Source organism: Pterocles gutturalis, unplaced genomic scaffold, assembly GCF_000699245.1.
Source record: "Pterocles gutturalis isolate BGI_N339 unplaced genomic scaffold, ASM69924v1 scaffold18640, whole genome shotgun sequence".
Lineage (NCBI taxonomy): Eukaryota > Metazoa > Chordata > Aves > Pterocliformes > Pteroclidae > Pterocles > Pterocles gutturalis.
Genome location: NW_010141244.1, coordinates 433 through 17,330, shown reverse-complemented (window position 1 = coordinate 17,330; position 16,898 = coordinate 433). Strand labels below are relative to the sequence as shown.

The following is a 16,898-nucleotide window of genomic DNA, read 5'->3' as shown; positions in this document are numbered from 1 at the left end:
TGGGCATGGGCCTGTGGGGTTTGGTTCCTGCACAGAGAATTGCTCTGAGCTGCACCCATGGCCCCTCTTGTCTGCCTCTTCACCTGTGGCTTCTGAAGCCATGCTCCTGCTCTCTCCCTTCCTCCCTCCCACCCTTCCTCCCTTCTTTCCTTCTTCCCTTACTTCCTCCTTGCCTTTCACGCCTTCCTTCCTTCCTTCCTCTCCTAAGGGGGTGCTGCTCCCCTAGACCATCTTCCCTTACCACAACCCCACCCCAACAGACACAGATACCTCCAGTTGTTTAGTCCCTTTATTGTCACCCCACAGGGCACAGCTACATCCTCTGCACAGGCTTAATCCCCAGGATGTCGAATCCTTTGGCCATAACAGTGGCAGTGGCTTCGCACAGCAGCAGCCTCCACATGTTCACCTTCACGATCTGGCCTGCAAAACACCGACGTGGGAGCTGGAGCAGCTGCTCAGAGCTAACGTTGCCCTTCCCAGAGGAAACCCGGCCCCCCACACCCTGGCCCTGGGGCTGGGCACACTGAGCCCCGTCCCGTTCTCCTCAGGCCAGGCAGACTGACCAGCCCTCGTGTTTCCACGTGCCTCGTTGCTCCCAACTCTCTACTCAACCCTGCCGCTTCACAGGCAGACAATGGCACAGGCTGTGCCAGCCACCTTCAGTCCTCCCACATGGAAAACACTTGATGTGCAGCAGCAGCAAGTAGTGTGACAACAGCACCGGGAAACACCCCACAGATTGCCTGTACTGCGGTATGTGACACAGGCACACAGCACTCCTGGGTCGACACTCACCAGTCTGCCTGTCCTTCTCAACGCAGTAGCAGTTGTCGTAGAACTCAGTGAAGGTGGTGGCCAGCTCATAGAGGTAGTCACAGAGCGTGTGCAACAACAAGTCATCTAAGATCTTCTGCAAGATCTCAGGGAACCTCAGGATGCACTTGCCCAGCTTCCACTCCTTCTCATGGTCAAGGATGAGCACCTCCTCCCTGGCTGCCTTCCGCAGCATCTGCTCGTCAATATTGGCCAGGCGAGCAATGGCCCTGAAATGATCCAAAACACACTCTGCTTGTGAGGGTCCTGCTGCTCAACCTGCCCTAGGGTCAGTCTCAGGGCTAGCGCAGACCACCCGCTCATCTCACTTGCCCAGTCCTGGGTTACCCGGCCAGCAGACAGCAATCACGCCCAGGAACACACACGGAGGCACTGCCCTCAGAGCAATCCAACAAGCTTTGCAGGGGAATAGGGAAGGATGTGCTCTGGGCACAGCTGATTTTGCCAAGCAAACCAGGGCTCAGAGTGACAGAAAAACTGTTGGGTACAGCAACACCTGAGGTGAGCAGCTGCTGGAACACAGGCTCACCCCTCTGCAGCCACCTAAATCCTCTAACGGAATTACCAGAAACTCCCACAGTTCCCTCCCTGCTAGCTAAAAGCCCGGGATGCGTGTCGCAGAGGAGCTCTGTTTCAGACAGCAGAGGACACCATTTCCAATGACAAAATCTTGCCTATGGCACATACCAGTGTAGCTGGCTTCTCTCAACTGCCCCTAACAGCGCTGATGCAACTGAAGTCACCCCTTTCCTCACATCTCCCTTTGTGATAAAGATGCAGAGACCATTAGAGACCAACTCCAAGGGACTCCCAGCACACTCAACCTACCTGATCCGTGTGAAGGCATACAGCAAATAAGCAGCTGTATTTCCTCGGTCATCCAACATCTTGTCAAAGGAGAAGACATAATCGTTTAGTCTGTTGTGGGAGAGATCTGCATATTTAATACATCCAAAAGCGACTGACATCTGGGCAGCTTTCAGCTCTTCTGGTGTGAGGACCTGTTGCAATTTCAAAACAGGTAACAGTCAAGAAAAAGAATTCTATGTTGGCATCACAAACTGCAACCCGCAGCCTTCACCACTTGGCATGGCTCAAGCGAAAAGCCCAGGCTGGTGAGGGGGTTTTACCCACAGAGTACTCGATGAAAGGCTCACACACACCTTTCCACCTCAGGGCACTAGACAACCCCACATCCGCCCCTCCCTTCTCTTGCAATCAAACAGCAGTGCTGCCCTCACCGGTAAGGCTGGCTCCCTCTACCTCTGAAGATGCACTATCTGCCATACAGCTCTGACACTCACACTGGGCTCCTGCTTCTTACAAACTGCGAGTACACGTAACAAACAGGTGGCCCTCCTGCCTTTATAGAATATTTTGGACGGTCCAAACACTCATAAACTCATCAGTTCTCAGGAAAGATAAGCAATCTGTCACAACTACCTTGTCCCGTTCCTTGTCTTTCAGCTTGTCCATCGCTCGCTTCAGCCCTTCTTCCAGCAGATCTATAAGACGCACTGTATCCCCTGAACGAGTTTTGAACTTCTTCCTGAAAACACATAGCCAAAATGATCACCTGCATGAGAGGCAAAACACTCGCACCCTCTGCCTAGGGCGCCACGTGTAACCAGGCAGATCCAGGACATCACGCATCAAAACTTCCTGCAGAGATTTCCACTGCTCACACCTTGTGGCTTATTAAAAAAGCACATGCCACAAATACCTCCGTACTGAAGAAACTGACATCACATGGGCAGCTACAAAACTGAGAAAACAGGGCTGGGAGCGGTGACCAGGAAGGCTCCAGCAGTCAGAACTGTCCCAGTTCCAGACATGAGGCAGGACACAATAGCAGTGCCAGACCCCTGCCCAGCCCATTTCACCTTGAGTTTTGTAACAAACATACAGCAAAATCTCCCAGTCTGCAATGGCACCTGGCGGTCAGAGCGCACTGGTGTAACCACACCTTCACAGAGACGCAGGAACAACTCTGGAGCACAAAGACCTGGCCTGCAGACCAGGACACAGAGGTTCTTTTCCCAACTTTCATTTCATGTACCATGAGGCAGGTAAAAAATAATGGAAATCATGGCCTTTACCGTTGCCATCTGCCAGTATTCACATCAGCTTCCACTGCACTTCCACCAGTTCCCAGTGCCTCTCCCCAGATGCCAGGCAGCAGATGCCAGGCCCAGGAGGGAACCTGACCACAGCACCAGTGACTATGTGGATCCAGGACCATGACACACAGTGAAATGACGCAGTTACAAATAACAGTGTGGAATGTGGTGCCTTTTTTTTTTTTTTTGGCATGTCACATACATACTTGTCAACAAACAAAAGCAACTCAAACATCCTCTTCAGAACACATACAGAGGAAAAAAAATATCCAAAGACTTACTTGTCTTCTCCCAGCACCACTCCGAACGCGGCATGGGCCACTCTGGTTACTTTGGGATCATACCAGCCCATCATCTGTCCAGCTGCATAAATTGTTTGGAAATGCACCGACTGCAAGGAACAAATACCAACAACTGGTTCTTAACCCGCTCCTCCAGGCAAAAGTTGTCTTCCCATCTGTATCTCCTTCACAGTGCTGCTTTCACAATGAGACTTAAAATGTTTCTAGCTCCACAGACAAATTCCACATCAGAAAATTCAACCTTTCAAAGAGCTTTCCTGGCTCATGGAAGCAGCAACTGTCAAATTCCCAACACCGCTCAGATACAGAGCTGCCAACTCCACCTCCTCCGGTAAGGAGAGGCCCAAGCATAAGCAGGACTGATCTCATTCCAGACTCATCTACTGAGATTCAGGCTTCATTCACCTCCAGTGGTAACTGGGTCTCTCCCTAATCAATCACTTCTAGGGGCTCTCCATGGAGACCGCCAGCCACTAAACTAGATTTACCATTACACCAGTAAGGACAAGAGTAAATATGTCAACCAACTCAAAACCCTATGGAATTCTACCTACATTACTGTTGCATCCGTCATTTAACACACTTTCTGTTCATCTGCACCAGCAGTGAGAGCAGAGGGTGGCATACTCACCTGGCCACTATCGACAACATAAATAATGACATCGGCCTTCTCTTCACACAGCCTGTGTTTAAGAGCAGCTAAGTCAGATGTGTCGTATGTGTAACCGCCGTCTGATTTCATGATCGTCAATGGGACAGGGAAACCTGGGACAAACACAATCTTCCGGCCATCATCAACCTGGACAAATCCTAGAAAAGCAATGGAAAACGTTCTGTGTTGCATTGCACAGGGAGGCTTGTGGGCCCACGCAGGCAGAAACACTTCTCTCCCCGGATGCTACCAGAAAGAAAAAGCCATGCACTCACATTATCAAATAATTAGTGGCTCAAAATATGAAAAAACCTAAATGAGAACTCCCTCGCCAACCAAGTCACATTCTGTTCTGCACTTCCAGAACTCAAGACTACGCACAAGAAATAGATCTGTACAGATCTGGCCTTCCCAGAAAAGACCTAATTGGATTTACAAACTCCTGTTGCTGCCATCCAGATCCACCTTTACGGTCACAAAACCAGCACCACAAAGCATTGCATTAAAGGCAACAGAAACTCTATGGAGATGCAATGAGGACTTAGCACAAAGTCTTTCAAAGACTAGTCAGAACACTTCAGATGGTGAGACCAAGAACTGCCAAATCCAGACAGGAACACATAAAACCAGAGACTTCTTATGCTCCATTTGGCTTCTTGCCAGTCTCAAAATCAACCTGATCCAAAAATGGCACTGTCTTCACAGAGATTTCTCAAAGTTCCCATACAGCCACAACACTAAGACCAGGAAGTCTGTCACACATTGCTCCTTGACTATTTACCAAGGCGAGAATAAATTCCAATAGTACCTTCGCTATTGTCTCCAAATACCACAGACAAACTGCTGTTGGTGTCAGCAATAAAGAGTCAAGCTTTCTGGAATGACACGTGTAAGAATCAATTATGCTAATACAGAACTGTGAGGAAAAGCCACAAAAGATCCACTCGGGAAACATGTCTGAAAAAAGCAAGGGTGGGGAACATGCAACTTCACTGAACAGGAGCAAAGTTACCTCGCTCATCCTGACAGCTACAGAATTTCTGACTCCGAGACCAAAAGCCTCACCTTTATCCTCAAATTCTTTGACAATGTCTTTCATCATCTCCTGATAGAATGATTCTCCTCTGTCTATGAGCGTGATGTCCAAGCAGTTGTAGATTTTCTGGAAGTCTTGAGGAGGGAAACAAAACAAAATACTTCCATTAAATGCACACAGTGGGAATTAGTGGCATATGTTGACCAATGGGCACAGCAAGTCCCTAAAGGCATTTTCCATCTCTTGGTGAAGCCATCAGACTATGACTCAAGAGACAAAAGATTTCACTGAAAGCTTCCACAGACAGCCCAGTACCTTGGTTGTATCAGCTTTTTCTTTAAATTTCTCATAGCAGTGTGGCAGTGATTTTCAAAAGAAAAGTAGAGGAGGGACTCAGACATAAAGGTGAGGAAGGCCACGCTGTTCTACTGCTGAGACATATTTCCGAATCTGGCATAAGTTACCTTTCCGCGACACGTCACAGATCTGTTGCCATGCTTTAATGAAGTCCGGGTTTTTGCTCTGTAGCAGCACCACACATTGGTAGGCACGTTTCTTAAATTCCTCCTCTGTGTCAAACCTCCTCTTGGATTCCTACAGTAAAACACACCACACGTAAAAGCACCTCTTTCTCCCCCGAAACAAGCTCACATTCATAACAGGCCCCCCGGGCACGCTCATCTCAAAGGATGGAGAGGCAGCATGCTTACAAAGTCCTTTAATCCTGCCTCATACAGACAACTCAATGCCAGGTACTGCAGTTCATTACTCAGTGTCAAGTTATTGCAATAATCTATTAACAGTGATTCAATTCTTTTGTTTCTCCAAAACTACGCTGCAATTTGTAAAGCTCCTCAATCTGCTTTCAGATGTTGACATAAATATCACACTTATTTGCTACAAATACCTTGTAAAAAGCTTGGAGATCCCCAATAGGAGGAGAAACAGTTAAGTAATCTGGAAATTTGTCTTGGAGGTGAGCAATGAGCATTCCAAACTGGGTGCCCCAATCTCCTAAATGGTTTAACCTTAAAGCAATCAAAGAGTACAATAATAATGATTTCTCAAACATATGCTTTACAATACACACATTTAAAAAAATATATATTCTAAAATAAGAAACACACATAATACCAGAAACCAAAACCTGGCAAGCCCCCCCGGTTTCACTGCAATGAAGCTGCTGCCCATCTTGACCCTGCTATACTTGCTCAGCTTAGTAGTTTTCTACCCATAAAAGATTATTTGTTATGTGCTTATAAAAAAAGACCAATACAGACCAAAGCATAGAGAAAGATACTGCACAAATTTAGCCAAACAAGCCCACCACACCCAAAAATCGATGCTCACCTCAAAACATCATGACCTGCAAATTCGAACAGCCGGCTCATGCTTTCTCCAATGATAGTAGACCGCAGGTGGCCAACATGCATCTCCTTTGCAATGTTAGGGGATGAAAAATCCATCACCACCTTCAACACGGTACCAAAGGGAAAAAGGAATAACAGGCAGCAGTCATTACTACACCCCTTGTGTTTAATCTGGGTTTTGTTGGGTGGGGGTCGGGGGCCAGCAAGGCTCACCTCCACTGACCCTCACACTCTTTGCTGCCAACAGCATGCAGTGACAGAGAAGGCCTGGGGGGACATCAGAGCAGGCGTCCAGCCCGGGGCTCTGTGCACCCACCCAGCAGAGGCTCAGGGGTCACTCCCGGACTGACCCAGGCCCACCATGCCATCCCTGGGGAGCCCTGTCCCTCACCCACCAGCACCCACATCAGGTACACGCGGCCTACCCCATGGTCCCCAGTCCCTGAGTCACATCCCATTCACACTGCTGTGACAGCCAGCTGGTGTGGCCATCTGCTCAACAAATCGCTTCGGCGGGGAATGGCAAAGCTACCTGCTGTCCAGCACGTCATCTATGTGGGCACAGGATGCCTACGCACTTACTGCCGTACCTTTTTCCTTTTGTCAATGGGTGGTGGTTGAACTCCGTTGATCAGTAAACTGCTCAGCTGCTTTGACACAAAATCCTTTCTCAAGTGGACATTGATAAAACCTTGAGAGGAGAAAACCAGCAATGAGTGCTAGGGCTGCACAAGTGCCTTAAGCCACTTTTTGTTTCCTTCCCCCTTGGATTTCTGTCTCCTTGCATCAAGGACAAGAGCATATGAAGTTAGCTTGACAAAACAAAAAAAAATTTCAGCAACAGATCAACAAAGCTGTCACTACAAGACAACTTCTGTTCCCAGATCACAAGAGTCTATTCCACGCCACTATCACCTTCACTGCAGGAGTGAGATGCTGCAAGCTAGTCCACTGAAGTAACTCCTTTTTTGCACATTGTCACTCAAGGGTGAATTTATAAAAACTTTTTTTTAAAATGAGAAAATAAATAATCTTGCTAGCGTTTGCAGAAAGCAAAAACACATACTGCTTTGTCTAATTTGTTTAAATTAATATCCTAAAACATAAATTTCACCTGGGATAATCCATGCTTGTGGGATGACACTATTTTACTGCTGCTTCATGGAGCTCATGAACAAAGCACTCCAAGGGCTATGCCATGTGATTTTTGTGTTTATGCTGAAGCCCTAAGGAATATGAGCCCTTTTATTTCTTCCTGGGTCACAGGGACAAAACATGCAGCAATTAATAACCCCCCTCCTACTCCAGCATCTCAGTGCTGAGAGGACAAGGTCTCCTCACCATGGAAGCAACAGTGAGAAGGGTGTATCAATTTTTGCTGTGAGTTCACGATTGTGGCCTGATACCCATCACCAACATTGGAAGGGGAAAAGCTGGTCCCTTAAGGATCGGTGGAAAAACTGCTCACTAAAGGGCTCAGGATTGCACTTCCCGATTCTAATACTGAGGTAGGTTTTCTGCTTCTGCACAAGTCTGAGGGCTACAAAGCTAACCAAGAGAGAAGAGGCTAATTCACCCTTTAACTGCAGTTTTAAATTACAAAACAGTAGAACTTAACTCAGCTTCCCTGATCACCATGCAGTATAAAATCGCCCTATCAGCTTTAAAACATACAAAGCGTGTAACATGGAAGTATCTTACCAGGACCGGCAATTTCAACCTTCTCAATGCATTCGTTGGCAGGAATATTTTTTGATATTTTCTCAGCGATTTCTCTTGGGCTAACCTTCTGCTCCTTGGTTTTGAGCAGTATCTGAAACACAAGAAGATCAATTAACATTCAATCCTCCAAAACATTCTACAGAGTGAAACAGAAAACATAGATACTGTGTCACTGAAAGATCTCCATGGTTCTTTAGCTTCAAAATGCAGAGACACACACAAAGAAAAACATCTCTAGCAAATCTTACAGATTAAATCAGCTCTTTCTACACAGCAGAAGTCTAATTAGACCCCACACGTTCACTCCCTTCTGCTAAAAGCAATTAAAGGGTAGTTTCTATATCAAAAGAAAATCTCCCAGGTCAGTTTTCAAAGCTGTTAAGTGGTCTGATAAATTTGTATTTCTGGAAGCTAGTAAAAGGGACAAATTCTTTAAAAATCAACAGAGCTGGCACAGTCCTTCACATTGCTTCTTCACCAGTCTCATGGGTATCCTCAGCTCTGCTAGCATTCATATTTGAAGTTCTGAACTGGGCTTCCAGTAGGTGCGGAGTGTGGTTTCAGAGCACAGCTGCTGATTTATGATTAAAAGCAACCAAAGCAAACTGCCTTCAGTCCTACCTTAGACGCTAAATAAATAAGTAAATTAATAAATAAATAAAACCAAACGACCCAAGCAACCAAAGATAATCCTAACATTGCCCAATTTTCTTCAAAGAGCATCAGAAAAACTGCTGATAAAGTAGCTCTCCTTTTCCCTCCAGACAGAAACGGCCCACTCTGAGGCACTGCAAAAACACCATGCAAGTTCACATGATAGGATCAGAATGGCTTAGGTTGGAAGGGACTGTCACAGATCATCTAGTCCAATTCCACAATTTCTCTGTCCATTCCCAAAGCATCTTCTCACGTAGGTTTTTGCAAATCTTAAAAAGCATCCTTCAGGAGGATTCTTGGGAGCTAGCCTAACCTGTCCCTTGCAAAACACTACACTCACACTGTATAAAATTACCACAACTATTTGTTTCTGAGCACGACTTTCTAGCTGTGACGTGTCTGAAAATAATCTATCACCTCACCCCCATCCAGGCCACAAAGAGCACGCACCTCTGTCAATTCAGAATTTACACTCACTACTGCTTGTATTTCCTAACTCGCAGACTGCTGCAAAACGTGATTTCTACTTCAGTTTCAGCTTCCTGTTTAACCTGTCATACAGGTGATCATAACAGGATCCTTACAAGATGGTAAGGGCTTAGAACAGCCAAAAAAAGAAAACCTCTGTGGCCTTTAATGCTACTGAAAGTGCAAACTACAGGGAACATAAATGTAAAAGCAGATTACAGGCATGCTATAGCAGATTACAGGCATGTTATCTGAACCATTCCAGAATCAGTCACCGTACTCCTATTACTCTAAGGAGCAAGCAAAGCTCCTGGCTCGAACCCCAGGCGTTAATATGCTAACGAGCTCCCAGGACAACAATCTGCATTTGTGAGGGCTGTTTCCACATGGGTGCACTGCAGGGAGAGGCTGCTGCCTGGCACGTACTACTGGTACTACTGTACTAGTGCTGTGCATCAGGGCCCCTCCTGCTCCTCGGGCAGTCTGGTGACCGGTGTTCCAGCTCTGCGCAGGGGACACCCTGGGGGAGCAGGGCTCTATTGGAGACGTGCCCCACAGCCAACTTCCTAGAACTCGGGCTGACAGAAAGTACAGAACCTGCTGCTCTCAGAGGGAAACGACTGCACTGCATCCCCTGGCTCTGCTGTGTTCTGAGTGTGCTGCATGTGTGGGTACTGCCAAGCTCGGTCCTGGCGTATACGGCGTGTCTTTCCAGGGAACAAGCTCTATAGTCCAGTTCTAGGAACCCTTATTCACCAGTACAGCTGACAATCTGGAACTTGAAACCCTGGCTTGACAGGGGCTTTTCAGACACCGAATTATGTGCACAACGTCGACACTGAGAAGCCAGGACTGCTTGAGAATCCCAACTGCGACTTAATTGGGGTAAAGCAGCGGTCAAAAAAATGCCAAAGCTCTGAAAGCTCGTGTCAGTGCAGTCACCCAGCGTGCTCCTCTGGCTGGAGCCCAGTCACAATATGCTCACAAGAGCAAGGGAAGACGACACATATTTGTGAAGGCTGTTTCTGCCTTGGCACTTCCGACCAAGAGCCTGCTGGCTGGCACGTATCGATGCTGCCCAGGAGTCAGACTCACTGTGGCAGGGCAACAGACAGAGCGGCTGCAGATACCGACAGCCAGGGAGAGCAGAATTCCATCAGTGTCAGTGCAAGTTCAATGTCAAGACTACCAGTCTAACAGATTAATAAAGGTGAATTGACAACAGAACACTCCTGCTGAGACTGCAAAATACAAGATCTGTAATTACAAAGAGTTCACCTATTCACACAAAAGCATCAATGCATTGAAAGTGTGGGCACTTTAGCACCTAGGCTAGAGTGGTGTTACTTCAGCATAGTCCCAGCCCACTGAGCAACTCCTGAAGTGTCTCTTATTCTGTCAGGGTCCTCTTTGCCCAAATTATTTTCCAGACAGCAGCAGTGCCATCATTTTCAAAGTAACTGTTGATACTAGCCAGGTTAAAAACCCCCACTCCTTCCTTTGCACGCACTTAACAGGTATTCTGTAAAGTGGAACCATTCTTACAGTTGCCTGAAAACCTCCAAGATCAGACCATCAAAACAAAGCCCCCATGTTTCCTGCTTCTTGCTCATTTAAAAGAAAATATAGATGCAACCAACCATAGACATGGAGATGCCCACACAGCCTCCCCTCAGCAAATGCCTGGATACCAACAGCCAGTAAGATAGGAACAAGAGCACAAAGGGTGTAGAATAGAGCACAAAGTGTGTGGAATAGAGCACTCAAATCTGTCTGAAAGAGCATTTGTCACAGAACTGAAAATGTTGAGATGTGTGTAATGAGGGGAGCCCACCCCCGCAGAGATGGGGCGTGTGTTTGTAACACCCCTGCCCCGTGAGAAGGGCGAGTGTATGCACATAACTCTGTGCAAACCTGGGTGGGGACAACATACTTCCCTGGCGTTACAGAAGAGCATTTAGAGATTTGTAGGTGTTATCAACATGTTGTAACTGTCCAGAATTGTGATTTATTGTTTTGCTGATATTAGTTCCAAACATATAGATCACTAATTGGTAGTTAATTGCACATCGTTAGTAAATCAATGCAGCACTTAAATACTGATTTGATTTTGATCCCATGAACTGAGCAGTTTTCCTGTGTGACACACATGTAACTCTCTCATACTGGTCATCTAAACAGTGGTCTAAAAGTCTGCTCTGTGAAGGCTAATGCTTCCCCTAAAATGCCATCTAGATACTACTGAATTCTCAGCCCAGAAGCCTGCAACAAGCTTGAAACAGGTCCAGTATTGCAACTCTCGCTGTGCTATCTTAGCTTCCAACAGACAACATTCTAATTTTTTCTTCTCTTTGCAAAATCCTTCAGATTTACCTGTGTTATGCCCATGGCACTGTTACACTGGTAATCCCCAAACTTGGGCTGCTGACTTGGTGTCACCACTAGTGGAGGGTTTTCTAAGTCTGGGTAAGCAGCCTGAATAGCAGCTCCAAAGATCTCCTGAAGATGGCTGTTGATATTAATCATGCTTTTTGTTGTTTTACTCCTCTCCTCTTGAAGGCTCTGAAAAAAGAAAATCCAGAAGGCTAAATTACAGCATTTGAGGAGACATTACATCCCACTTTTTTCCTTGGCCACCTGGCAAAGCATGGCTGACAGATCTGGCTGACACCTCTAGGCACAGAAGCGACATATACAGTATAAAAACCACGTGACTCAAGAGCTGCTTCTCCCTTTGAACCTCCCAGCACAAACACTTCCCCTGCATTACTTCTCAGAGCTTTGTCAGTGATCCTGGCAGAGACCTCAGCTGGGCTGCCCGTTACATGACTAACCAAGCAATATCTGATGTGCCACCAACAATTAAGGCATCAGAATGCAGAGTGAGCATGCTGTCACACACCGCTAGCTGTAACAAAACAACATAATTTATTTAGTCTGTCCTAATGAGAACAAAAAACACATGCTACAGCATTAATTCTTTATTCCCTTACCTTTCGAAGGAAATTTAACCGATACTTAAGTTTTGCGTTTTCGTCTCGCAACCCTTCCAAACTCGGGGAGACTCCCAAGCATCCAAAGTTCTTCAGACGCTCAATTTCTGCAGTTAACAACTTGATCTCGTTTTCCTGAAAAGCACATTAAACTGTTAAACTGTCACACAGTAATTCTTGGAGTGGACGGACAAAATGTGAGGGGCTGCAAGATCTCAGATACAGTTTTAGCTTTGCCTCATAAAAAGCAATGACATGTAGGCTGAATAATTCCAAATAATTAATGTTTAAAGGTTGTTTCTATTTGTGTCAAAAACAGGGACTCTGAAACAGTCTTTAAAAAAGTCAGTGAGATAATAATCTCACTAATATTAAGACAGAAGAGCAAGAAAGACAACAGGTCATGCTAATAAAAGATATTCCCAAAATAAGCACTTTGTCCAGCTTCTTTTAATCTAATAAAGAAGTCAAATGTTTTCACTCAAAATTTCCTAAAGCTTCCACCAGCCAGTTTCACCATCTCACAGGCCAGTTTCTCTTCCAGAGGATGAAACCACAACCCCAGCAAGCTCAAACACCAACTTCCAGACTTCACAGCCCGGGGCACAGACAAATGCTTCACCAGGCAGCCCTAGCCCAAGAGCTGGAAGCTGCTGAAAGCAGCAGTGATTTTTCTCAGCCCAACCCCTAAAGAAACCAAATATCTGGCATTTCATCTCTGTTGTCCACCTCTTGTCCTCCCCCATAATAAGCTTTGTGCCCATCAGCCACAAACCTGGCTCACAAACAGAAGTCTGAAAATGGAAGCAGCTCCATGCTGCTCCGGAGGGAGAGGCTGCCAGGCGCTCACCACCCTCCCTCGCCAGCCCCTCACCTGACCCGTCCGGGCTTTCTGCTACCACAACTCCCATAGCAGGAGGCAGCTCAGGCTACTATTGCAGTCAAACAGGCCACCAAACCTTATGAAAAAGGGCCCACTTACTTTGCTGCTCTTGAAACAACCAGAATATTTAATTAAGGCAAAAAATTAGGCTATTGAATCTTCTGGTCTTATATGTTCACCTGAACAACAGCTCCCGCAAACGCCACTGCAACTAACTGCAGATGCTCAAAAAACCTAAATTGAGTCAAAACACTCATACGATTGGCCTATATGTGGACCAAGCTGGAAATCAGGACTTTTGAGGTCATTATTCATTTGCCCTTCAGTTTCCAGCACGCTTCTTTTACAGCCTCAACGTCTCCTCTGCTATAAGAGAACAGGATGCTTCCTGCAGGTTCAGATGTGAAGAAACAGGACTTAGAGAAAAAAAACACCTTATCAAAATCTCTGGTTTGGCATCTTGCCAACTAAAATCACTGAAAAGCACAGCTGTAGCTCAAAAATAACTCACTTCAAACAGTCCATTGCAGCTTTTCCTTTTGTAGTATCTTATTTCTTTTTATAACCCAAGGCAGACCCCCTCCAAAACCAGACCTTTTCTCCCACACACATACATACTTTCCCCCATATAACCAACAGAAAATACATTTTTATTTTCAACTTTTCTTACTGGCCTGACCTGGTATCATTTCATACAACCTACAGACCCATTTGAAAAATTTCCAGACTGACCTTCAAATTTAAAAGCACACGAGAGAGATGTCATTGCATTGTTTTGCAGTTGTTTCACTGTAACTTTAAGTAATCACTACTGCCACAAACTGACTTAAAGGATCATCAGAGCAGTGACATGCAGAACTCAACCTCCCCAGCCCCAGAATGTGCTTTAAGAAAAGCACAAAGATATCTTCTACTCTTAATATCACTGTGCTGGTTTTGGCTGGGATAGAGTTAATTTTCTCCCAGCAGCTGGTAAGGGGCTGTGTTCTGGATTTGTGCTGGAAGCAGTGTTTATCACACAGGGATGTTCCCTTATTGCCGAGCAGGGCTCACACAGTTGCTGGGGGTGCACAAGCGGCTGGGAGGGGACACAGCTAGGACACCTGACCCCAAATGACCAAAGGGATATCCCATACCATAAGGTGTCCTGCTCAGCATATAAAGCTGGGGGAAGGAGAAGGGAGGGGGGGACGTTCAGAGTGATGGTGTTTGTCTTCCCCAGTAACCATTACACGTGGTGGAGCCCTGCAGTCCTGGAGATGGCTGAACACCCGCCTTGGAGAGGGCTGAACACCCGCCTGCCCGTGGGGAGTGGTGAATCAATTCCTCCTTTTACTCTGCTCGTGTGCGTGGCTTTTGCTTTACCTGTTAACCTGGCTTCATCTCAGCCCACAACTTTTCTCACTTTTACCCTCCTGATTCTCCCCCCATCCCACCAGAGGGAGTGAGCAAGAGGTTGTGTGGTGCTTAGTGCCGGCTGGGTTCAACTACGACAGTCCTAGTGTCCGTAAATTCTGTGTCCACCCAGTATTACCTTCTCTCTAGCAAAGTCACCGGCTTCGGGACAGCTTAGCAAGACCCTTAGGAGAGTTTTTGCATTGAGGACAAATGTTGTCCAGATCCAGAAATTTGCATTCTGCTTTTGAGATTAAAGTCACTACATATCCAAGCCAACAAGCAGCTCACACATCTGCTGCACTAAAAGATTCCCCTAAAACTATAGCCACCAAGACATTTCACTCCCATTAGCAAACTTTTCAGAACAGAAATTAGATTTGGATTGTCCTCCATAAACACAAATATCTCTGGCCACCCAAGTTAAGACTCACAGGAGGTGAGATGACCGGTATCTTACTGGAGCTTCTGTCCATATTTGTCAGACTACAGGAGAGGATGAGGAAAGAGGTTTATCCATGGCCAGAACCCAGAACAAGCGTTCTCAGGAATCGCTGAACCCTGGGGCAGACATCTGGCCCAAACAGCTTTTCCCACACAAATACAGGGTGACAATCAGTATCCTAATCGCATGGATTTGGCCAGGAGGTAAAAAAACTGTAAACCAATTCTGAAACATTCAGTAAATCTCATCTACTTCTTTCCCAGGACTGCACCAAACCAGCACATTCACAGCACAGACATCTGCAGACAGCAGGCACTCAGGCTGGCCTCACTTCAGGTTTGCCCAAGCCAAAGGTGGCAGCCCAGACTGTCGCATTTTGTGCTCCTCTTCTCAGAAAGTTTCACTAGCTGTCCCTATGTTACTTGAGTGTGAACTGAAAGCAAAAGGTCTCACCACGGTGGCCTGGATGCCTACCCCAGTATTACTGCTGCCATTTAAGTCTCCCTTTTTATACTCATCAACAGCTAATACAGATGATGACAGGAACTTTTCATTCAAAATCACCCAGCAGAAAAGCCTGAACTCAACAACAATTACACTGAACTCCAGAAACGATGAGTGGGCTGGGACAGTGGAGTACAGCTAACAACTCCAAAACTGCAGGGAGTGAGACTCAATGATCCCTACAGGTCCCTTCCAACTTGAGATATTCTATGATTCTATGACCCCCGTAGCCATAACCATATTCTCGAGCTCACCTTGAAAAACTCCTTTAGATATTTGTGTGTTATAAATGCCCCTTACCACAGAAACCTGCGATAGAGCTAATTCTCTAGTAAATAAATCATCTATGAGTGCTACATGTTATTAAAGGGATTTTAGAAATCCTACGTTCTTTCTGAAGAACAAAACTACTACATTAGACTACCGATGCCCCTAGTTACTCCTCTCTCACAGTACCACCCAAGTGAGGAAGGAAGACAACGCTAATACACCTCTGATCTACGGAACACTGAGAAAAGGAAGGAAAAAGCTGCTGTTCAGGACATAAAGCCTCACCCGCTGGATTATTCCAGCTGCACAGCCCTGGACATATCACAACTTGTCAGTAAAGGGTCATACCTGATGACCACCTCATGAGAAGCTGCGGGAATTACATGAGGCCATGCTGACATCTCCAAGGGCTCTTTGGTCAGCTGAGCACTAGAAATCTTCCCCTCACCTGTGAATACAAAAAAACTACAGCTTTTTCAATAGGACCAGAATCATCCTGACACTTTCTCTTAGCAGATAAGAATGCCTTCCAAAGACCCCACTGAATTAACATGAAACTTGAATAGGCTTCTGTCTCTGGGCTTTAATGTGATAGAGCTCTTCTCCATCATTATAATAAAAAAAAAGAAAGGAGAGAAAATGGCCTGAGAAAACATGGCATAGGAAGCAAAGCACCTCTCTTCCTTCCCCTCCTTTTTGCCTCCTGCAGAGTTTTATCTCTGCTCCTGCTCTGCCAAACCTTTGCTGAGCCAGCTCAGTGCAATAACTCTGCACTCCCTCTTTGTTCTTTTTTGGGATATTTTCCTGAAGAGCTAATGATTCCCACAGCCATCTCGCAAAGGGCTCCAGGGCATGATGGAGCTGGCACCAGGAAGCATGTGTCTGGGAGCAAGATAGCAGGTAGATTCAGGCTCAGTAATTCCACATGGCATCCTTCAGCCTCCTGGAGTTAAATAGCTGAACACTGTCCCTCTTGCTTTGCTTCACAGTGACTGGGATTTATGGACTAAAGACCAGATAGGAGTGACAGCACAGGGAGAACCACCTTGTCAGAACAGCCAGGATGCCCTTCCTCTCCTAGCAGCTACAAAGAAGAAACACAAAAACACAGGCAAAAAGGAGTTGCAGAGATTCAGCAGACAGATTTATTATCTCAGTGTTTTATGGCAGGGGTTATCATGTTTGAACTGTGAGTAGCAAACATACCGAAAAGTTACTTAAGTACACATGTGTATGGCAGGCAA

The 16,898-nt window shown here is 46.1% G+C and overlaps 1 protein-coding gene across 1 annotated transcript; it reads right to left on the bottom strand.

Annotated features, from left to right (window-relative positions):
• Nucleotides 1-273: 273 nt before the first annotated feature.
• On the bottom strand, nt 274-15,966 carry RARS (arginyl-tRNA synthetase; the record flags this gene model as incomplete). Its single annotated transcript, XM_010083964.1, has 15 exons — nt 274-423; nt 799-1,046; nt 1,666-1,838; nt 2,281-2,386; nt 3,239-3,348; nt 3,891-4,069; nt 4,977-5,081; nt 5,412-5,541; nt 5,855-5,975; nt 6,298-6,419; nt 6,908-7,008; nt 8,019-8,130; nt 11,538-11,726; nt 12,158-12,292; nt 15,940-15,966. Coding segments are annotated over 15 exons (1,968 nt in total), but the record flags the coding sequence as incomplete, so codon positions are not given.
• Nucleotides 15,967-16,898: the final 932 nt, after the last annotated feature.